Raw genomic sequence first — 23,883 nt, 5'->3', positions numbered from 1 at the left:
TACCATTGGCGCTCGGACCTCCCGTCTGGACTTAAACAATATGCATCTCGGGCAAGCTTGAATTAGGGCGTGCACCGATGCCTCTAGCCCGGGCCAAAAGAAGAATCTCCTAAGCAGGGACACGGTCCTCTCCTGTCCCTGATGCCCCAACTGGTTGTGGTACGCCGAAACTAAAGCCGTTACCTCATCTGCGGGTACCACGATCTGGCGTACTTCTTCGCCCAACTTCGGGTCACTGACCCTTCTGCACAAAACGCCATCTCTCAGCTCCAGCCTGTCCCATTGCCCCAGCAGCCTCCTCCCAGTATCCGTCTGGGCTAACCTCTCCGCTGGCGTCAGCCGTCGGCCCTGTTCCAGCCATTCTCTTACCAGCCGCACATCTTGATCCCTGGCCTGTCTCTCCCTCCACCGACGGGGATCCCATCCCCAGTTCTCAGGCACGGCCTCTTGTCTGCTGCCTGGTGCCTCTACTGCTCCTACCATATAGCCCTCCTCCGGGCTGGCCCCTCCGGGGCTTTCCGCTTCGGGCAGCCTTGAGAGGACGTCCGCGTTCATGTGTTCACGCCCTGGTCGGTACTGTAGTTGATAGTCAAAGTTGGCCAGTTGGGCCACCCACCGCTGCTCCACGGCTCCCAGCTTCGCCGTCTGTAAGTGTACTAATGGGTTATTGTCTGTAATGATCGTCACCTTGGCACCCCAGAGGTAGTCTTTAAATTTCTCACTTAGGGCCCACTTCAACGCCAGCAGCTCCAATTTGAAAGAACTATAGTTCGCATCGTTCCTCTCGGCTGGGTGGAGGCTCCGGCTGGCGTACGCGATGACCCTCTCAACTCCGTCCTGCCGTTGAGCCAACACCGCTCCCAGCCCGAGATTGCTGGCATCTGTATACAAAAGGAATGGTTTTGTGAAATCTGCGTATGCCAAGATAGGGGCCTGTAGCAGCTCCTGCTTCAATGTCTGGAACGCCGACTCACAATTTGCATCCCAGTCTACGTTGGGCGACCCCCGGCCCCGGTTACGACCTGTGCCAACCAGCAACTGATTAAGGGGTTTAGCAATTTTTGAAAAGTCCTTTATGAAACGCCTATAGTATCCCACAAATCCTAAAAAGGATCGCACTTGCCTCACTGTCCTCGGGGCCTTCCAGTCCTTCACGGCCGATACCTTTCCAGGATCTACGGACACTCCAGCCGCACTGACCACGTGGCCCAGAAAGTTGACTTCTCTCCGTAGTAAGTGACACTTATTGGGCTGTAGTTTCAATCCGTACTTCTCCATGGCCCGAAAGACTTCCTCGAGGTGCCTCAGGTGTGAATCAAAATCTGGGGAGTAGACAATCACATCATCCAGGTAAACTAATACTGACTCCATTAACTGACCTCCCAAGCACCGCTGCATCAGCCGCTGGAAGGTGGCCGGAGCGTTACAGAGCCCGAAAGGCATCCGGTCCCATTCAAATAGTCCAAACGGGGTTGTAAAGGCAGTCTTCTCCCGGTCTGCTTCGGCCACCTGCACCTGCCAGTAGCCACTGGCCAAATCTAGGGTAGAGTACCATGCCGACTGCGTGAGGCTGGCAAGCGAATCTTCGATCCGTGGCAAAGGGAAAGCGTCTTTCTTAGTCACGAGGTTCAGCTTACGGTAGTCCACGCAGAATCTCCAAGCCCCCGTCTTCTTTTGCACCAGCACTATGGGGGCCGCCCACGGGCTGCTGCTTTCCCTAACAACTCCTTGCTTCAGCATGCCTTGCAGGAGTGTACGTACCTCGGTATACAAAGTGGGCGGAATTGGGCGATACCTCTCCCGGCTGGGCCCTGCATCCCCGGTAGGTATATGATGTTGTACCACCTGGGTGCATCCGTAGTCTTCATCGTGGGTGGCGAACACATGCTGCCATCTCCGAAGGAGGGCCTGTAACTTCTGTGTCTGTGCCTGCTCTAAATCCTCCCCTTGTAACGACTCACCCGCCAGGTGGCTCGGCACACTCCTCTCCATACCACCCCATGGGGTGTCTACTTGTGTCAGGGCCACCTCGATGACAGTGGGGCACACCTGACGAAAACTAATATCCCTCTCTTCCCTTACTTGGTGGGATGTAACCGTTGTCAGACGGGCTAATCGTTGGTGCCGATGTAGTTGCACCGCGTATGGATGTACATTCCGTATCCTCACGGGGACTCTCCCCCGCCGGACCGTCGATAGTCCTCGTGCCACTTCCACTTGTGGACAATCCACATGGGGCTCCACCAGCACCCACTCTTCTGGGCCCGCTCTTCGGGGCGGTACTCGCGCCCACACAACAGCCTCGCTTTTTGCGGGGACAGACAAAGCAAAACGACACATCACTCTTCCTACCTCTTCCTGTTCCCTGCGGACTTGGCTCATTTGCACCCTTCGACAGTCAGCTACCACACACTCCCACTTGGGCCTCTCTGCAGGTGGTATCTTCGATACGGGCCTAGCCCGAAATAGCTCTTCCCAGCAATCAGCGAGGACATTCATGCCCAACAGGGCTCGATGTGCACCCAGACAATGGTCTTGCACGATAATCACACCTTTCTGGGGGACCATCACTCCGTGAACCTCTAGGTCCGTCAATCGGTAGCCAATATATGGGATGTCGAGGCCGTTTGCGCCCTTCAGAGTAAGCCAGGGGGCCTCCGCCCCTGGTGCCCCTTGTTTCCCAAACACTTCTTCGGATAAACTCTCAGCAAACAACGTCACTTGGGAGCCTGTGTCTACCAGGCATTGAATCTCCTTGCCGCACACTCTCACCTTCGCCACGGGGCTACGCCCAATCATCTGGCTCCTAGAGCCATATCCTCTTCCAGGGTCTTCTCGAGGGGTCCCGGCCACACGACCCACAGTGGCCGGCCGACCTAAAAACCCCCTTCTGACGCCCTGCGGGGCCCACACTGGCGGCTATAGTGACCTGGTTTGCCACAGCGGTTGCAGATGGGTCGCCCTTGCTCGTCCCATTCGAAACGGGGCCGGTTAAAGTGGTTCGGGCGCCTGAACGGCTCTCGGCCTCCCTCTGAGTACACTCGGTCTCGGGGCGCCGGCCGTGGTTCCTCCCGCGCCCGTCCTTGGCGCAATTCTCCTACGAGGGCTTTAGACAGTTCAGACATCTGATCGCGGACATCTTTCAAAAGTTCAGCCTTCAGTGCTTGCTTCCAGTCAGGGCCTCCGGGTTGTGCTGGTGCTACTTCACTGACAACCGCACACACTGGGGAACCACTCACCTCAGTCTCATCACCTTCCAGGGCCAGTGCCTCTTTCTTCAGATCTTCGAACGTAAGACCCGGGTCCCTTCGAAACTGGATACGTAGGCTCTGTCTCACCGGACCCTCCTTCAACCCCAGAAGAAACTGGTCCCGCAATAGAGTCTCTCCATCTCCCAACCCGTGGTCCCGACGGGTCTGTAGTCGGGCGAATTGCTCTCGCAACCTCAGGGCGAAAGCTCTAATCGGTTGGCGGGGGCCCTGCTTACAATTGAAGAACTGGGAGCGAAGGACAGCTACGGGGGTGTGGTCACCATACTGTTCAGTGAGGAACTGGAACACGGTTTGGGCGTTGGCTCTGACGGCTTCGGGGGCGGCATGCACCTCTCGCCGCGCTTCTCCATCCAGGGAGTTTAACACAAATTGAAGCCGCTGGGCTGCACTAAGGCCCTGTAGGTCGGCCAAGTACTCTAGTTGAGCCTTCCATTCAGACAATCGTACCTCGGATTCTGTCCCCCCATATTTTTGAATCCAGGGGCTCCCCATAAAAACGGGCATGGCACGGGGTTGGGCTGAAAGCCCCGCGTTGTCGGTCATTGGACGACCTTGGTTACTCAACTCGAGGTGGAAATCCTGCCGACTACGCCAAATCTGTCACACCCAGGGGCTGGCTATGCTTTAACGAAGCCACACCCCTTCTCAACTTCCACCTCGAGGAGGTCCCCAAACCCGACCCAATGGCCAAACAACACGAGAACAAGTAAGTGATAAAACAATCTTTATTTAAATATTTAAAAATAGCTTGGGGAATAGGGAAAGGGCAATTAAAACTAAGCTCTGACTCGGCCCTCCAGATGGGCTATAGCCGGGAAGAGGTCAGGGAGCAAGGGGGCCACGGGGATCCGGGGCGTGGGGCTCGGGCCCCGGCCTGAGTCTTAGGTATCCGTAGCGCCCTCCTTCTTCCTCCTCTTCGCTGAATACAGCTCACGGTAAGTACTGGTTCACACAGTTCGTTCTCGAGGTGCCCACTCTCTTTCTCTTCCTCCACAGGCAACGGCTCTTCGCTGATTACAGCTCGCAGTAAGTACTGATTCACCCAGTTCGTTCCTTGGGTGCTCACGCTCTTTCTCTTTCTCCACAGGCAACGGCTGGGACACACAGGCACAGTTAGTTCAGCTTGGTTTTGCTCTCACCTCTTCGCTGATTACAGCTCACAGTAAGTACTGGTTCACACAGTTCGTTCCTTGGGTGCTCACTCGCTTTCTCTTTCTCCACAGGCAGCGGCTGGGACACACAGGCACAGTTAGTTCAGCTTGGTTTTGCTCTCACCTCTTCGCTGATTACAGCTCACAGTAAGTACTGGTTCACACAGTTCGTTCCTTGGGTGCTCACTCGCTTTCTCTTTCTCCACAGGCAGCGGCGTAAGTACAGGTTTCCTCAGTCTCTCCTCGTGTTACCCACTCTCTCTCCTTTTCTCTCCACAGGTATCAACTTGGGCACAATAGCACAGTTAGTTTGCTTTGAATGGCTCTCACCTCTGGGCTGGACACAGCGTACTGTAAGTACAGGGTTCGCTCTATTCCTCCTCGTGTTATTCACTCTCTCTCTCCTTTCCTCTCCACAGGTATCAACTTGGGCACAATAGCACAGTTAGTTTGCTTTGAATGGCTCTCACCTCTGGGCTGGACACAGCGTACTGTAAGTACAGGGTTCGCTCTATTCCTCCTCGTGTTATTCACTCTCTCTCTCCTTTTCTCTCCACAGGTATCAACTTGGGCACAATAGCACAGTTAGTTTGCTTTGAATGGCTCTCACCTCTGGGCTGGACACAGCGTACTGTAAGTACAGGGTTCGCTCTATTCCTCCTCGTGTTATTCACTCTCTCTCTCCTTTTCTCTCCACCACACTATATTAGGGGTAGGGCCACCCTCCTCCTCCTGGAGAGATCTACACAACGCCAGGTCAATATACAGGGCACTTTCGACTGGCTCTTAGTACTCACATCAATGCCACTTCCAATCCCCTTTTTCACGTCGTCTCAGTTCGCCGTATAATCTGTTCACTTCTCGACCTTTAAGGTTCGCGATGTCTTCACAATCATACAATTCCAGCCTGAGGGAGAGAGAGAGTTAGACAGCTACCAGCAGCGTACCAAGACGGGCACAACCCAGTGCTTCACACACACCAAAGAGAGCTTCCAGACTGTGAAATAACTTGGCCTTAAGTACTGCCTTGTCCAGCGTATCCTCCAATCACCAACCGCTGTCCCTAACTAGGCACAGGTGCATCGAATTCCCTGATTTTCCTTCTTACGGCGCTACCGGAAGTTCCGGTGTTCTGTTTTTCCGGTCCGGGCGGAAACACTTCCGGGCGGAACCAAACTTCCCGAATTTTGGTTCCGCCCTTAAAGATCGTCACCTTGTGACATATATATATTAGGGGTGCACCGAAATTTCGGCCGCCGAAAATTTTCGGCCGAAATGGCATTATCGGTTTCGGGCCGAAATAAAAAAAACAGCCGAAAACGTAAACCGAAAATGAATGTCACCCGCCCCTCCCATCCGTGAGCAAGCGCTTAGGTTTCACTCACGGTCGAGCTGTTATCACGCGTCTGCCTATCAAAGATTAAGCATGTCAAAGGGCTGGCACAATCAAAAAAAGCTTGTCACAGAAGCTGCACAATCGATCGGACCAACCAACACAAGTTTCGAAAACGAAAACAGGGAATCGTTTTTAACGGCCTTCTCTCGGAGCGCGTCCAGCTCGTCACTATACGCTCGCAGCGAACGCGCGTCACACAGCAACTGCAGGTTCTGACACACACACACACACACAGCGAGAGCCTATTAGTGCATAATATCAATGTAGCCTTCAGTAATGTTTTTCATTGATGTTATGGCAGTCTACATTGCTGACTTGTGCGCGTCTCAAGCGCCCTCTTTACGTTCGCCCTAATGCCTGTTTAGTTGTCGGTGGATTTGCCTATATTTGGCGTTGAAAAACGGATCAACGCCAAATATAGGCAATTTACTAACGATTCAATGAACACTTTGCCTATGTCTCTAAAATCGAACAGGATTTTTTTTTCACAAAAGTGACAGCCCTATACGAGAGGACACCAAAGTTGCAATATGTAACATTTGTTCTGCAAAAATCTCCAAAATTGTGGATTTTTTTGCACAATTTTTAAAAAACAATTTTATTTGATGGAACATAAAACTTGAAGAATAATTATTATTTATATTTATTGTAAAAAATATTTTATGTTTTGTTATGTAACTGTTAATAAAAGTTTGATTATTATATTGTGATTTTTCAATTCAGATCCATTAAATCCAAGCAATATATATATACGTTTTTAAAAGAAGCCATTTTCGGCTTCAGTTTCGGTTTTCGGCCAAGTGCATCCTAAATTTTCGGTTTCGGGGCAGAATTTTCATTTCGGTGCATCACTAATATATATATATAAGTAAGTGTCAAAATGCTTATCTTCTTTTGTGTATTGCCTCACTTCTACCTCTTTTCTAACACAACATATACTCAAATTATGAATCACACTCTCACACAGGTGTTTCCACTAGTGTGATTATATTGTGTGTATTATAGATTGTGGTTTTGATGTGGTTTGAGATCAAAGGGAAAAATGAATTTGAGTTTTTGTACGGGTTCACAAAGACTTTGTATCACTGGGCTCCAACTCTTAGAGCACAATAATAGAGAGCAGAATCTGACAGAGTTACACCAGTAATAATGAGTTCAGTGGATGTTTCTGATGTAGTCGTCTGAAAGCGAGATTCAGCTGGCCTCCCAGTATCACTATATGCCCGAGCTTCTTTCCACATTAAATACTTAGGTTCTCCATTAGGATGCAGTCTGTACCAGTAAAGTCTAACATATCTGCTGCTTGTATCATAGGAGCAGCTCAGTGTCACAGACTCTCCTTCTGTACTGAGGACATTTTCACCCTTGTTTGGCCCAATCTGGTCTGCAGCCATCACACCTGCAAACATAAACATAAATATTTGCTTATATAAAAAAATCAAGTCAGTTAATTTCAGATTTCACATCACACTTAATAATCTATTGTCCTTAGCAGTGGCATCAAAAGGTATTTTACCTGAAATCATGATTAATATCAGTACCAAGTGTCTGTCCATGTTTTCTAAGTCAGATCAGTTCTGTTGATGTTCTTCTATTCTGTGGGTTGTGATGATTGTGATGCTCTGAGTTTCTTCAGGAACTGAGTCATACAATCAATCTGGGACTTCCTGCTGTCTGCGGAGATGATGCTCATTTTGGTAAATGAATGAAAGAGATAGAGAAGCAGATCTGTAAAAAAACATGTTATTTATTAAATAAAAAGGAGCTAATGATCCTGTAATGAGGCTTGATAATATGAATTTGTGGTGTATATTTCCATCTTATGGTAAAAGCATTACAAAATGAAAATCAAGTTAAATTTCATTATAGTTTCCTAATTAGCTAGTTTGTTTGTTTTAATGTATGTATTAATGTATTAATAAAATTATTTTGAGAAATAAAGTCTGATGAAAACATTCAGTGTCTGAGTTGGAAATGTTTCTTCTATTCTCATCTAATATGTAACAAGATCATATACAGTAGGATGAATGTGCATCAGTGGATTTGTACCTTATCATATAACTGAGCACTTCCTCTGTTCTTGTCTGAGTGTTGAGTGTGTTTCTGTTACTGTGGGCCTCAGAGCACAGTAGTACACAGCAGAGTCAGACACATGTAGGTTCTTGATCATCAGTGGAAATGTTCTAGATGTAGAGTTCATTGTTGCAGAAAATCTCTTCTTGAAACTGTGCTCAGTGCTTTATTGACCCAGAATGAATGTTGGTGATCTGTTTGGTAGTTGTTTGTACCAGAAAAGGTTTGTGTTTAATTCAGTGGTAAAATAATTACAAATCGAAAAAACACCAGCAAATGAAGAAAACATCTTCATCAGTTTGACAACACAAGTGTTGCAAATCATCACAACACATGTATATAACAAAACACGCTGCAAATCCTCACAAATGTGTGTTCGCCCGAGTGTCTGTGAGAAAGAGAGAGAGAGAGACCAGTCACTCGCATCACAGTGGCGTCTTAACGTCAGTGGCTTGTGTACTGCAAACACATACAAGCTTCATCACTGTGTCTGTCAGGCCACTCTGTTCCTCTTTCAGGCTTGAACTGATGGCACAACTAAGTACATTATTAACTTTTAAGTTATACATTATAATATTATAATATTATATACATTATACATTATAAAAATTAAGTCTTTATTTTGAAAGAAGATGCTCACCATTATGAAAAGGGGCATTACATTTCCGATAGTGATGTGTCATTCTTGAATGATACGTTCATTTTGAACAAATCTTTAATGTGACTCGGGAAGAACGAGTCGTCTTGGGAGATGATTCATGATTCATTCATTATTCTATGTTCTGTTCCGCTAGTAGTAATTCACCTGTGTCAGTCAATGCAGCCTGAGCCGGAAAGAGAATTGATTAGTTCTTAGTTCGGGTGTATCAGGTTTTTGACTCGTTCCTTAATCACATGACAGACACATAAGTTTAACCAATGCAGCCTGACCCGGAAAGAGAATTGATTAGTTCATAGTTCGGGTCTATTCATAGACAGTAAAAGAAATGGACACAGCGACCCCATTGGATTCAACGGAGAAAAGTGAAGTCAATTAGAAGCACACACTTCTTGGGGGTCGGGCATACTGCACAGACTCAAACTGAGTTTGATGACGTAGATGTCATGTGAGCAACCTGTAAGTCTTCTAATCGCTGTGCCAAGAGAAATCTGAATCACTCACCGAATCTTGCAGATGTTGTTGAACAATTTTGTCCTGTTGCTTTTATGGACTCTCTATGGGCTTCTCTCTTGACTTTATGTCTCCACGTCCCCCGATAGCCTCATAGACAGTAAAAGATTACCTGCGAGCTTCTCCTCCTGTCCATACGGTAATTTCTCAACTGTGCGACAGAGAGTCGCAGGTTATGATGCAATTGTTAGCCTATTTTTACAAAAACTGCTTCTACGGGACCATAACATAAGATATAAGGTAATGGTGCCTTTTATACATTTTCGTGTTTCTTTAGAAATAATTAGTGGACAAATGGAGTCTTCAAACGCCTCAGATGTAAAGTTATTCACTGTCAAAGTGACGCCAAAATGAATGGGAGTCAATGGAATACTAACAGCAGGTGGGGGTCCGCTAGCCAATGGCGGCGCCCAGGGCTGCTTCAATAACATATGAAACCCTGCCCCCCTGGGTCTATCGGGTTTTTGACTCGTTCCTTAATCACGTGACAGCCCCATACACTAAAACCAATGAAGTATTGAGCCGGAAAGAGAATTGATTAGTTCATCTTTCGGGTCTTCGGGTTGTTCGTTCTTTTGTCACGTGACGTGACAACATTGGCTAGAGTAATTCATTAATTTACAACCTTCCTTACAAATGGGTGCATTGTACTTATTATTATTTTTTATAATAATTATTGGTTATGCTTTAAATGTTGTCCATATGATGGTGAAATCACTTTGATAAAGAAGAGATTTATCTTTTTTTTTTTTACAGTGGATTCTAATCTTCAAAAATGACCTTGCTGATGATTTATCTTTTGAGAGTTCACCCTTCATATTAGATTAGAACTGTAGTGTTACTTGTTTTAGATTCAAAATGTTATTTGTTTTTAATTTGTCATTATGTCCTTTTTGAGCAATCTTCTTGTACATATATTAGACCAAAATGTCAAGTTTGCCTAGGAAGATCAATTATTATACCAGCAAACTCAATATTAGATAAAAAATTAGGCTATAAATACTTTGTATTGTAGGCTTGGATTATTATATTATTATATAACCTGGTGTTTTTTTACTGATAGACAGTCAAAAAGACAAATTCATCAATATTTTATTTATAACAGGGTTTTATTTATTTATAAAATAATAACACCACAGATCCTGAAGGAACAGTAACAAAAACACAGTGACAGAAATGTCAGAAATGGCATATGGGGCTGTCACGTGATTAAGGAATGACTCGACCCAAAAGACTCATGAGATGAACTAATCAATTCTCTTTCCGGCTCTGACTGCATTGGTTTAGCGTATGGGGCTGTCACGTGATTAAGGAATGAGTCAAAAACCTGAAGACTTGTCAGACAAGAGGTGAGGTGAGCTAATCACAGACTGAAGACGCAGGTAAAAAAAATGTATTAATCTTTTCTGTATCTTATAGCATTTGAGTTTTGTATTGTTTGTAGTGTGATCAACGTTTGCATAAGTATTAGATATGTTGGGGAAGTAAAATGTAACACTTTTATTACATTTTGCTAAAATGAACGAAATGACTCGAAAAAAGGATTCAAAAGTCAGAGTCGGTAAAATGATCCGAACTTCCCATCACTAATTTCCGACGAGTGCTTGCGGTGTTCGGCCAATCACAATGCACTAGGTCAGTTGCCTAATCAGAGCAGACATTTTTTGGAAAGAGGGACTTGGTAGAAAATGAGGAGTTTGAGAGAGGCGGGACATAGTACACAGTATTTGAAAAATAAGGTGTTTTTTTAAAGCATGTCAGCATATTCTGTTACACCAAATACACAAAATAATTATCTTTAAAAAAACATAATATGGCCCCTTTAAATGATCTTATGACTCTCTGTCAGGTTCAGCAAAATACCCTCAGATATAAACCCCTCTTTACTCACGCAAATGCATATAAATATGATTTTATCACCTCTTTGAACATGGTTGCTGTATAAATTGTGAATATCTGTATATGAAGCATCTTTTAACATATTTGAATCTTTTAAATCTTTGTGTTTAATCCTTAAAGTTTTATCTTTTTTATGTTGTGATTGTGAATGACAATCTGTACTGTTTTTACTGAATAGAGGGGAGTTCCCTTGTGTTACCTATAGCAGATAAGGAGCTTGGATATGTGTGATGTAGATTACTGTGAAACAAGTTTTTGTACAGTGTTCTTGTGTTTTCTGTCACTGTGGGCTCCAGAGCACAGTAGTACAGAGCAGAATCTGATATAGATGCAGAGGAGATCTCCAGATCCACATGGCTGTCTTTGTCTTTGGTGACTTTGGCAGTGAATCTGGAATCTACAATAGACTCCTGATCTTGTTTTGATCCATCTGAGATGAACACAATGAACTGAGGAGCTGATCCAGGATACTGACGGTACCAGTAGAGAGTTAATGCAGATGAATAACTGTAGGATAATTTAACACTTGAATCCTCTTCAGCAAACTCCAAAGTTTTGGTTGGTTTAATTTCATTTCCATATGCTGCATCTGCAAGAGGAGATCATATTTTTTAAGAACAATTTATCAGTATAGAATGCAATGTAGCTACAACATAAAGATAAACACTAGTTAAATTAACACAACTTTATTTTGAGAAGAAATTAGTCATTCTGGCTGTTCAAAGTACTGGGATGCAAAACACATCAATACTTACATGTAAAGGCAAAAAGCACAATTACAGAATTGAGAATCATTGTGTGTGTTTCTTATTCTCTCTCTAACAGACTTGCAGTTTTTCAAGATCACATCAGATATCAATGTTTTAAACCCCACCTCCCAGCTTCATTGGTTTGAATGAGTCTACGATGTACTTAAGTTTACAAAGCTTTCGGGAAATGCAGCTCAAATCTGTTTCATACACAACTTTCATATGATTACTAGTCACGTCCTATAGTGCATAGCGCCCTCTTGTGGTTACTAACTAACGCTATTGTATGATAAAGAATTTTTCAATATAATCTGTATTAATTCTTCATTCTTTTGGTTTTTGTTATAGCACTTTTTATAATCTCTGTTTAGATGTGCATATCCACACAGAAAAAAAATTAGGGATAATGTTTATTTTGGTGGTAAAAGCATATTCACTTGGCGTGCCTATACTGTACATACTGTAATCAAGCTGAATTGTTTTTAAATCAACATTTGGTCGCGGACTTACAGAGTATACTGTAAATAAATAACAATAATAGTATTCATATACAATAGTATTGATGTGCATTCATAATCTATCTATAATTCATATAATTGGTTGTGTTTTTGTACAGTGTTCTGGTGTTTCCTGTCACTGTGGGCCTCAGAGCACAGTAGTACAGAGCAGAGTCTGATACAGCAGCAGAGGAGATCTTCAGATCCACACGTTTGATATCTTTTTTTGCTTGTTTTTCTTTTCTGAGCTTAGTAGAGAACCTGGGATCTACACCAGATGTCCTAGTCTCTTTAACACTCTCCATTATGAGCACAAGAAATTGAGGAACTGATCCGGGAGACTGACGGTACCATTGAAGTGATTGTGTTTGTGCAAAGGAATAACTGCAGGATAAAGTAACAGTTGAACCCACTGCAGCAGATTCCTCAGTGCTGTCTGGTGTGATTTCATCTCCAAAACTCACCCCTGGAAAAGAGAAAATGAATAACTTTTTCAAATAGTGTTTTAAATTGTGAAATTGTATACCGTACTTACAATAAAACCATACTGGTTAACAATTATATTAAATGTTGCTGCTACATTGTCATCATGGTATTAAAAATACAGTACTTTTAAAAAATATAACAAGCTCATTTAGCATTTGAAATGTAACAATTATGTACAATACTGTATATATTCTCTATCTGATCTTTTTCGAAATGCACATGCATGCAAAACATACACGAATGCACCTACATGTCAGAAAAGAGAGCAGAATGGCAAAATAAAATATCATTGTGTGTGTGAGTGTGTCACAGCAACAGGACTGAGTTTTGTGACAGTCTAGCAAATTCAACAAGATCATCTCAGATCTATGTGCCAAACTCCTCCTCTTTTATCCTTTTTTTTATAGCAAAAAAAGTTTTTTTCAAATTGATATATTCTAAACCCAGCCATTACATATGTAGAAACATGAGATTTTCTCATGCAGTTAATTTTTTTTTTAATTATATATTAATACTATATAATTATATAAAATTATAGGATATAGTAGTGGTAGAGAAATTATATAGATTTGCATATCATATAATTGAGCTCTTGAAGTGACTGTATGATTAAACTATCTTTTTTTCACAGTATCAGGATCAATTTATGCACCCAATGAATCAGTCTCTTTATGGATTATGTTATAAATGTGATTTAAATATGTGTTTGTACTTGATGTATGTCACAGGTTCCAGTAGCATTTTTTGTACAGTGTTCCTGTAGCTCAATTGGTAGCGCACTGCAAGGTTGGGGGTTTGAATCCCCGGGAACACATGATAGGTAAAAATTGATAGCCTGAATGCACTGAAAGTCGCTTTGGATAAAAGTGTCTGCTGAATGCATAAATTTAATTTTAATTTAATTTGTACACATGTAGGTTCTTGTTCTTGATCATCAGTGGAACTGTTTTTGATGTTGAATTCAGTGTTGCCGAAAATCTCTTCTTAAAATCAGACTCAGTAGTTCACTCACCGAAAGTTAATTTATTTAGAATGAATGTTGGTGATTTGTTTGGTAGCTGTTGGTACCAGAAGAGGTATGGGTCTGTATCAGTGGTAATATATTTACACCATACAATAACTTGAGCTCCTTCCCTCGCAGTCATTTCTTCTGAAGACTGTTCAACTCTGTCCTGTCCAGAAGACACTGGGGAACAACAGACAGAGATAGTAAATCATTAAGATGAATCATTAGGAAAAACAAGTGAACACATTTAGTATTGTATATGAAAAATAGTAAACACTTTTTGTTAAAAATACAGAAACAAAAATGTGCTTACGATCACAATGAGCTATGAAGCACAGAGAAATCAAAACCCATCTAAACATAGTTGATCTTTGAACAAACATTCACTCAACTCTGCTCTCAAAAGCTCTGTGTCAAAGAGCTCTTCTTTAAATATTTGTATCGTGTCACATGATATACTCATACATGGAGGGAGCAATGCTAACCCCTTGTGGAGGAAGTTTGAAATTGATAAAAATAACCTTATCTTGCAAACCCTGAACAAGTCTTTATAAAGGTATTATTGATATAAATAGTGTTTTTAAACAAATGCTTGATCACCACTTTACTTATGTTATATATCTGAATGTTTTAAAGCTATTTACTAATTTCTAGAATAACTGAATAAAGTATCAGTGTATGTACTTCATGCTTACATGAAGTTTAAACAATATTATGACTCAGTCTCTGTCAGGTTCTGGTAAATAATCTCAGATATAAACCACTCTTTCATCACCACCTTGGAAATCTTCTTTTTTCTTCTTCTCATCTTTTTTAAACATGGTTGCTTTATAAAATGTTATGAAATCCAAGATAAGTGTATTTTAAGTGATTATTTGTGTCTCCTTTTCTGTTATAACATTTTATGTTGTGAATGATACTGCTTTTTGCTGATTAGAAGATTAGATGCTGATTTAGTTTCCTAGTGTTACCTATAGCATGGAGCTTGGATATGTGTGATGTAGATGCAATACTGTGAACCAGGTTTTTGTACAGTGTTCGTGTGTTTCCTGTCACTGTGGGCTCCAGAGCACAGTAGTACAGAGCAGAGTCTGATATCGATGCAGAGGAGATCTCCAGATCCACATGGTTTTCTTTGTCTTTGGTGACTTTGGCAGTGAATCTGGAATCTACATTAGACTCCTTAGATTGTTTTGATCCATCTGAGATGAACACAATGAACTCAGGAGCTGATCCGGGATACTGACGGTACCAGTACAGAGTATATGCAGATGAATAACTGCATGATAATTTAACACTTGAACCCTCATCAGCAAACTCCAAAGTTTTGGTTGGTTTAATTTCATTTCCATATGCTGCATCTGCAAAATAAATAAAATATTTTAAGAAGCGCTGTTTATATTAAATCTTTAGTCAGTTAATTATTAGCCTTTCTGGCTGCTCATAATATTTAGTTTCAAAACACAAACACTTCAATACTTACATGCAAAAACAGAAAACATAATGACAGAATGGATCATCATTGTGTGTGTTTCTTATTCTCTCTGTAACAGACTTGAAGTTAAAGATCACATCAGGTATCAGTGCTTTAAACCCCACCTCTTCCTGAGAGCTCTTTGAGAGAGAAGATCAGTATAGATTTGATTCATGCACTATTGAGTCATTTACTATTCATATCCTATTGTAACATCTTGTGGTTACTTATGACATAAATCTTCAGAACACAAGAATGCTAGATTATTCCTCATACTTTAATTGGCACAGTACTTTAGATCTCATAAGGTTTATGACATACACTATGTAATTTATAATGTTTACATTATTTTTTATTTTTTTATCCATGTTATTGTTGTGGGACAGAGGTAAATAGCATGTGTATTTGCACTTCATCATATAATTAAACACTTCCTCTGTTTTGTATGAGTGTGTTTCAGTCACTGTGTGCTTCAGAGCACAGTAGTACACAGCAGAGTCAGACACACGCAGATTCTTGATTGTCAGTGGAACTGAATCTGAACACCATTATCTTTTGCTCCAAATTTGTTTCTCCACAGAATGTGTTTTGGAAAATCATTTGCTCTCTGAATGTACCAGAAGAGTTCTGGTTGTAATGAAGTTGTTTTATATTTGCATTTTAATGTTATTGATTTTCCTTCAAATTTAGTGATGTGTTGTTTAGATCTGGCTGATCAGCACGCTCTTCTCCATGACACTCTTTTAAAAGACTTTAAAAACATGGAAACAAAAAAAACTTTTAACATTTTAACCTAAGGGTATAAAACTCTTTGAAGCAATAAAAAACAACTTTTGAGTTATCATTTTGTGTTGACTGTAACAGGAGAAAAAGATCAATCAGACATGTAAGTAAGAAGCTGGATAGTTTATAGCAGGGGACGAGAGTTTAAACATAAAACAGGAAATAAAAATAGGATTTTAAGTTGTGCCTCTGCATACTGCCCTCTTCAGGATATTATTGTAAAAAGATTTTTATAAACATGTTTTATGTTTGTTTGTTTAATTCATTGTTCCTTTAGCATTTGACAGAGCAAAGTCTTACTATTTTACAGCGACTATGTTTCCAGTGTCTTCATTTAAGTTATTGATAATTTGACCCTTTTGCCACTAAAACATGCATGATTATACCTTACATTTTTACATTCTGTACATTTGTAAAATGCAAAGAGACAGGAATATTGTTAAATCATCCCTTATTATAGTATGTATCAGAATTAACATATAGGTAGGAATAGAAAATGTAGATTTACACAAGTCAGATTTAAATTTATTAAAATATGTGAAAGATGCATTTTTGCTTAATGTGTTTGATTTACAGATATTACAGCACAGAATCTGTTATTTTAGCAGGAAAGACCTCCAGGCTCACAATATCAGGCTATTATGAATAGGTAAAATACAAAGAAATAGAGAAATAGAGGTGCATTGAGCCTCCTTGTGGTTAAATAAGAAACAGGAGCTCTGGATCCCAGATACTGACTACGCCAGGGCATGTTAATCATAGTTCCATCATGTTTAGAGATGAGGTAGATGTTTTATTTATTTATTTACTTATTTATTGATATACAACTGTAATTCAGGAAGTATGTGTTTCAATTTTATTACCCTACCCTTTCAGTAACCACACACAGGTGTTTCCACAAGTATAATTATATTGTGTGAATTATAGATTGTGGGTCTGACAATGCTTGACATCAAAGGGAAAAATCATTTGAGTTTTTGTACAGCTTCACATAGACTTTGTATCACTGGGCTGCTACTCTTAGAGCACAATAATAGAGAGCTGAATCTGACAGAGTTACACCAGTAATAGTGAGTTTAGTGGATGATTGTGGTGTAGTCGACTGAAAGCGGGGATCATCGGGGCTCCCACCTCCACCTCTTGGATTCTTATATATTAAATAGTGAAGCTCTCCATTAGGATACTGTCTGTACCAATAAAGTCTAACATAACTGCTGCTTGTATCATATGTGCAGCTGAGGGTCACAGTCTCATCTTCCTTCTTCATGACATTAGTTTCTTGATTTGGTCTAATCTGGTCTGCAGTCATCACACCTAAAACAAGCAAACAAAATAAGAGTCAAGTTACACAAAACTATCCAATTGGATTTGTCTGGATACACCTGTAATTATTAAAAGAGTCATATTGTACCTGAAATCATAATTAAAATCAGCAGCAGGTGTTTTTCCATGATGACTGTCAGATCAGGTGTGTGTTAATGTTGTCTGTGCTCTGAGCTGTAGATCTGTGAGTCTCTGCAGGTTCACTCTCAAACACACTGGAACTTCCTGCTTCCTGTTTGATGATATCATCTGCTGCTTCTCATGTTTTTGCTTAGAGGAAGGCTTTTGCAACTGCAAGAAATTATACATTTATTTATTTAGCAGATGATTTTGAAGAAACATACAGACATGAATGACTTTTGTTGTGATGGTTTTAGGCTCATGTGATTTGAGTTTGGAAGTTCTGCCAAGTACATTGAGTGTGAAAGTTGTTTTAAGTGTCTTTCTGTGATTATGACTACAGAGGATTGATGCTGATCCAGGAGCAGTATTGAACAGTTATGATTTTCTTCATGTTATATGAGTGTGTTTTAGTCGCAGTGTTTTAGAGCCCAGTAGTACACAGCAAAATCTAACATATATGCACATTCTGGATTGTCAGTGGAACTTTTCTTCTTGTGAAGATCAAAAAAATCTCTCTTTAAAATCAGGCTCGGTAGATCCTACACAAAAAGTAAATACACTCTGAATAAATGCTAGTGCTACTTGCTAGTTGTTTGTACCAGAAGAAATAGAAATCTTCATTTGTAGATGTGGTAAAATAATTGATCCAGAAGGCTGTCCATCACTGTCTTGATCCCAGCACACTGAGATTGCCTGCTTTTCAGTCTTTAGCACTAAAGATCTTTCTGCTCTTTATGAAATACTGTGCACATGAGTCTTTATCTGCTTTGATGATTTGTTTCTTCAGATTTCTGCAGCCTCCCTTCCAATACTAGAATTTATGAAAAATTAGCAATTCTGTAATCATTTATCAATCTGTTTTGTATAGAAAAATACTATCATTAGGCTATTACTTTGATCAAATTCTCTAAAGTCATTATTATTGTGTCCACCTAAAAATGACAATTTTGTCAATGTCAGAAATTTTTTGTTCAATTTCTACAAAATATTTACTGTACGTTGATTAGATTTAAAAAAAACAATGAGCAAGATATATTGACAATTGAATTAACTCAATTCAAGTCACCTTTATTTATATAGCGCTTTTAAAAAAATACATTGCGTCAAAGCAACTGAACAACATTCATTAGGAAAACAGTGTGTCAATATTGCAAAATGATAGTTAAAGGCAGTTCATCATTGAATTCAATGATGTCATCTCTGTTCAGTTTAAATAGTGTCTGTGCATTTACTTGCAATCAAGTCAACGAAATCGCTGTAGATGAAATGACCCCAGTGACCCCAACTAAGCAAGCCAGAGGCGACAGTGGCAAAGAACCAGATCTCTTTCGGTGACAGAATGGAGAAAAAAACCTTGAGAGAAACCAGGCTCAGTTGGGGGGCCAGTTCTCCTCTGACCAGACGAAACCAGTAGTTCAATTCCAGGCTGCAGCAAAGTCAGATTGTGCAGAAGAATCATCTGTTTCCTGAGGTCTTGTCCTGGTGGTCCTCTGAGACAAGGTCTTTACAGGCGATCTGTATCTGGGGCTCTAGTTGTCCTGGTTTCCGCTGTCTTTCAGGGATGTAGAGGTCCTCTCTAGGTGCTGATCCACCATCTGGTCTGGATACGTACTGGATCCGGGTGACTGCAGTGACCCTCTGATCTGGATACAGACTGGATCTGGTGGCTACGGTGACCTCGGAATAAGAGAGAAACAGACTAATATTACCGTAGATGCCATTCTTCTAATGATGTAGCAAGTACCTCGGGTGTTATGGGAAGTGTTCCCGGTTCCGGTTTACTTAATTAATGCAGCATAAAAATCCTTTAACGGATTTGGATAATAAAAGCATATTAGTATGTTATGTGTAAGACAGGTTAAAGAGATGGGTCTTTAATCTAGATTTAAACTGCAAGAGTGTGTCTGCCTCCCGAACAATGTTAGGTAGGTTATTCCAGAGTTTAGGCGCCAAATAGGAAAAGGATCTGCCGCCTGCAGTTGATTTTGATATTAATCATTTACTACAGCATTTAGGGCAATATGACATCTATTTTGCTGGTTGTGATAAAAATACTTTTAATAATTATACATATATATATATATATATATATATTTTTTTTTAGCAGACACTTTTATCCAAAGCAACTTACAGTCAATTTTTACATATCATGTGTTCCCGGGGAATGAAACCCTCAACCTTGCGCTTGATAGCACAGTGCTCTACCAATTGAGCTACAGGAACACACACACACACAAACACACAAACACACACACACACACACACACACACACACACACACACACACACACACACACACACACACACACACACACACACACACACACACACACACACACACACACACACACACACACACACACACACATTATCTGAAATGACCTGAATTTATTAAGTAGTCTGTAAGTGTCAAAATGCTTATCTTCTTTTGTGTATTGCTTCACTTCTATCTCTTTTTTAACACAACATATACTGAAATTATGAATCACACTCTCACACAGGTGTTTCCACTAGTGTAATTATATTGTGTGTATTATAGATTGTGGTTTTGATGTGGTTTGAGATCAAAGGGAAAAATGAATTTGAGTTTTTGTACGGGTTCACAAAGACTTTGTATCACTGGGCTCCAACTCTTAGAGCACAGTAATAGAGAGCTGAATCTGACAGAGTTACTCCAGTAATAGTGAGTTCAGTGGAAGTTTCTGATGTAGTCGCCTGAAAGCGAGATTCAGCTGGACTCCCAGTTTCACTCCATCCCCGAGCATCTTTCCACATTAAATACTTAGGTTCTCCATTAGGATGCAGTCTGTACCAGTAAAGTGTAACAGATCTGCTGCTTGTATCATAGGAGCAGCTCAGTGTCACAGACTCTCCTTCTGTACTGAGGACATTTTCACCCTTGTTTGGCCCAATCTGGTCTGCAGCCATCACACCTGTAAACATAAACATAAATATTTGCTTATATTAAAAAATCAAGTCAGTTAATTTCAGATTTCAAGTCAAGTCACTTAATTATCTATTGCCCTTAGCAATGGCATCAAAAGGTATTTTACCTGAAATCATGATTAATATCAGTACCAAGTGTCTGTCCATGTTTTCTAAGTCAGATCAGTTCTGTTGATGTTCTTCTGTTCTGTGGGTTGTGATGATTGTGATGCTCTGAGTTTCTTCAGGAACTGAGTCATAAACTCAATCTGGGACTTCCTGCTGTCTGCGGAGATGATGCATTTTGGTAAATGAATGAAAGAGATAGAGAAGCAGATCTGTAAATAACATGTTATTTATTAAATAAAAAGTAGCTAATGATCCTGTTATGAGGCTGGATAATATGAATTTGTGGTGTATATTTCCATTTTAGGCACAACAAAAAAAAGTCAAGTTTATTTTGCAATAGTTTCCTAATTAGCAAGTTTTGTTTGTTTTAATGTATGTATTAATGTGTTGATAAAATTAATTTGAGCACTTCATTTGATTCAGTCTAGAAAATGTAACAAGATCATATACAGTAGGATGAATGTGCATCAGTATCATGTGGATTTGCACCTCTTCATATAGCTGAGCACTTCCTCTGTTCTTGTGTGACTGTTGAGTGTGTTCCAGTTACTGCAGAGCTCTTTGTGTTTAATCCTTTATGTTATATCTTTTTAATGTTGTGATTGTGAATGACAATCTGTACTGTTTTTACTGAACAGAGGGGAGTTCCCTTGTGTTACCTAAAGCAGATATGGAGCTTTTGGTTGAACCAGGTTTTTGTACAGGTTTCTTGTGTTTCCTGTCACTGTGGGCCTCAGAGCGCAGTAGTACAGAGCAGAATCTGATATAGATGCAGAGGAGATCTCCAGATCCACATGGTTTTCTTTGTCTTTGGTGACTTTGGCAGTGAATCTGGAATCTACATTAGACTCCTTAGATTGTTTTGATCCATCTGAGATGAACACAATGAATTGAGGAGCTGATCCGGGATACTGACGGTACCAGTACAGAGTTAATGCAGATGAATAACTGCAGGATAATTTAACACTTGAACCCTCATTACCAAACTCCAAAGTTTTGGTTGGTTTAATTTCATTTCCATATGTTAGATCTGCAAGAGGAGATTAAATCTTTTAAGAACAGCTGTTTAAATTGATTGTATATTCAATTTAGATTCTCAGTATTGAATGTAATTTACAACATGAAGATCAACTCTAATTAAATTAACACAATTTTAAGAAGAAATTAGTAATTCTGGCTGCTCAAAGTAGGATGCAAAACACTTCAATACTTACATGCAAAGGCAAAAAGCAGAATTACAGAATTGAAAATCATTGTGTGTTTCTTATTCTCTCTCTAACAGACTTGAAGTTTTACAAGATCACATCAGATATCAATGTTTTAAACCCCACCTTCCAGCTTCATTGATTTGTGACAGTCTAGCAAATTCAACAAGATCATCTCAGATCTATGTGCCAGACTCCTCCTCTTTTATCCTTTTTCATTTTGATGGCAATTTTTTTGTCACCCCGGCCCCTCGGTGGGCCCCCTACATTTACGTCACTATTACAATTAATTCACGTACTATTACAATTAAATCCTAATCTAATCATGACAAACTATATATTGTTGGAAAGGTCTAAGACTCCTAAATATCTATTTTACCAATCTTTTTTGTTAAAAATTATGTAGGAAAAGTAACAGATTAATTTATGGTAAAAGTGCACTTCAAAAATCTACATCATAACAGGAATTCTGACTTTAGGAATCATCAGAAATTATATATCACTTGAAAACTTAAAATCTCAAAATTCATCCTTTGAAACCAATTTCAATATATATATTTTTTTAATTCAAACATTGCATTGCCATGAAAATGGTACATCAAAATCATGTTACAAAATGTTTTCAGTCATGAATTATAAAAAATTAGGTTTGTATCATGCACTTTCAAGTCTATGTTCAAAAATGTTTGTGACGGTTAAGAGGATATTCTAAAACCAGCCATTAAATGTGTAGAAACAAGAGATTTGCTCATGCAGGTCAAATATTTATTATATATTAATACTATATATTATATAAAATTATATGTTATAGTAGTGGTAGAGAAATCATATAGATTCGCATGTCATTTAATTGAGCTCTTGAAGTGACCGTATGATTAAACTATCTTTTTACACAGTATCGGGATCAATTATAATGGATCAGTCTATATGAATTGTGTTACAAGTGTGATTCAAAGATGTGTTTGTACTTGATGCATTGCACAGGTTCCAGTAGTATTTTTTGTACATTGTTGTTGTGTTTCCTCTGACTGTGGGCCTCAGAGCACAGTAGTACACAGCAGAGTCAGACACATGTAGGTTCTTGATCATCAGTGGAACTGTTTTTGATGTTGAATTCAGTGTTGCAGAAAATCTCTTCTTAAAATCAGGCTCAGTAGTTCCCTCACCATAAGTTAATTTATTTAGAATGAATGTTGGTGATCTGTTTGGTAGCTGTTGGTACCAGAAGAGGTATGGGTTTGTATCAGTGGTAATATATTTACACCATACAATAACTTGAGCTCCTTCACTCCCAGTCATTTCTTCTGAAGACTGTTCAACTTTGTCCTGTCCAGAAGACACTGGGGAACAATAGACAGAGAAAGTAAATCATTAATATGGATTATTAGGAATGTAAGTGTAAACATTTAGTAACCTATATTTATGTAAACCTTTTTGCTGTTAAAGGATACAGAAACAAACAATTGCTTACCATCATAATGTGCTATTAAGCACAGATACATTAAAGCCCATCTAAACATAGTTGATCTAAAATTCACTTAACTCTGCTTTCAAAAACTTTGGGCTCATCTCACAGAGCTCTTGCTTAAATGTTTGTAACGTCACATGATATACTCATACATGGAGAGAGCAAGGCTGACCCCTTGAGGATGAAGTTAGAATTGGCTAAAAATGATGTTATTTTGCAAACACAGAAAAATTCTTTGTAAATGATTGATATAGTGTTTTTGAACAAATGCTTGATCACTACTATATTTATTACACTTCTGTATGTTTTAAAGCTATTTACTCATTCATTTTAGGAATAACTGAATAAAGTAAGTATAAAGTAACTGAATAAATGCATCTAAAGTAGAATGTTATGATTTTACGAGTTAGATCTCTTTAAATATGGTTGCTTTATAAAATGTTATAAAGACATAAAGAAGCATCTTTTAAGTGTGTCTCCCTTCCTGTTATTAAAACTTTTTATGTTGTGAGTGACAATCCTGCTTTTCTTTGTCTTTAGTGGCTTTGTAAGTGAATCTGGAATCTACTATATAAGACTTTTTTATATCCATCTGTGACGAGAACAAAGAACTGAGGAGCTGATCCAGAATACTGATGATACCAGTAGAGAGTTAGTACAGATGAATAACTGCAGGATAATTTAACACTTGAACCCTCATCAGCAAACTGTTTTGTTTCATTTCCATATATTGTATCGACAAAAGTAGATCAA

General features: G+C 40.0%; 1 gene segment (V, D, J or C); it reads right to left on the bottom strand.

The window, feature by feature from the left end:
- Positions 1 to 6,901: 6,901 nt before the first annotated feature.
- Positions 6,902 to 12,480, bottom strand: LOC132096990 (T-cell receptor alpha chain V region RL-5-like). The segment is given in 4 exon segments: positions 6,902 to 6,917; positions 7,068 to 7,218; positions 11,204 to 11,551; positions 11,718 to 12,480. Coding segments are annotated over 4 exon segments (555 nt in total).
- Between the last annotated feature and the right edge of the window lie 11,403 nt (positions 12,481 to 23,883).

Source organism: Carassius carassius, chromosome 20 (genome assembly GCF_963082965.1).
Source record: "Carassius carassius chromosome 20, fCarCar2.1, whole genome shotgun sequence".
Classification (NCBI taxonomy): domain Eukaryota; kingdom Metazoa; phylum Chordata; class Actinopteri; order Cypriniformes; family Cyprinidae; genus Carassius; species Carassius carassius.
The sequence above is the reverse complement of the archived record's forward strand: the minus strand, read 5'-3'. Positions and strand labels throughout refer to the sequence as shown.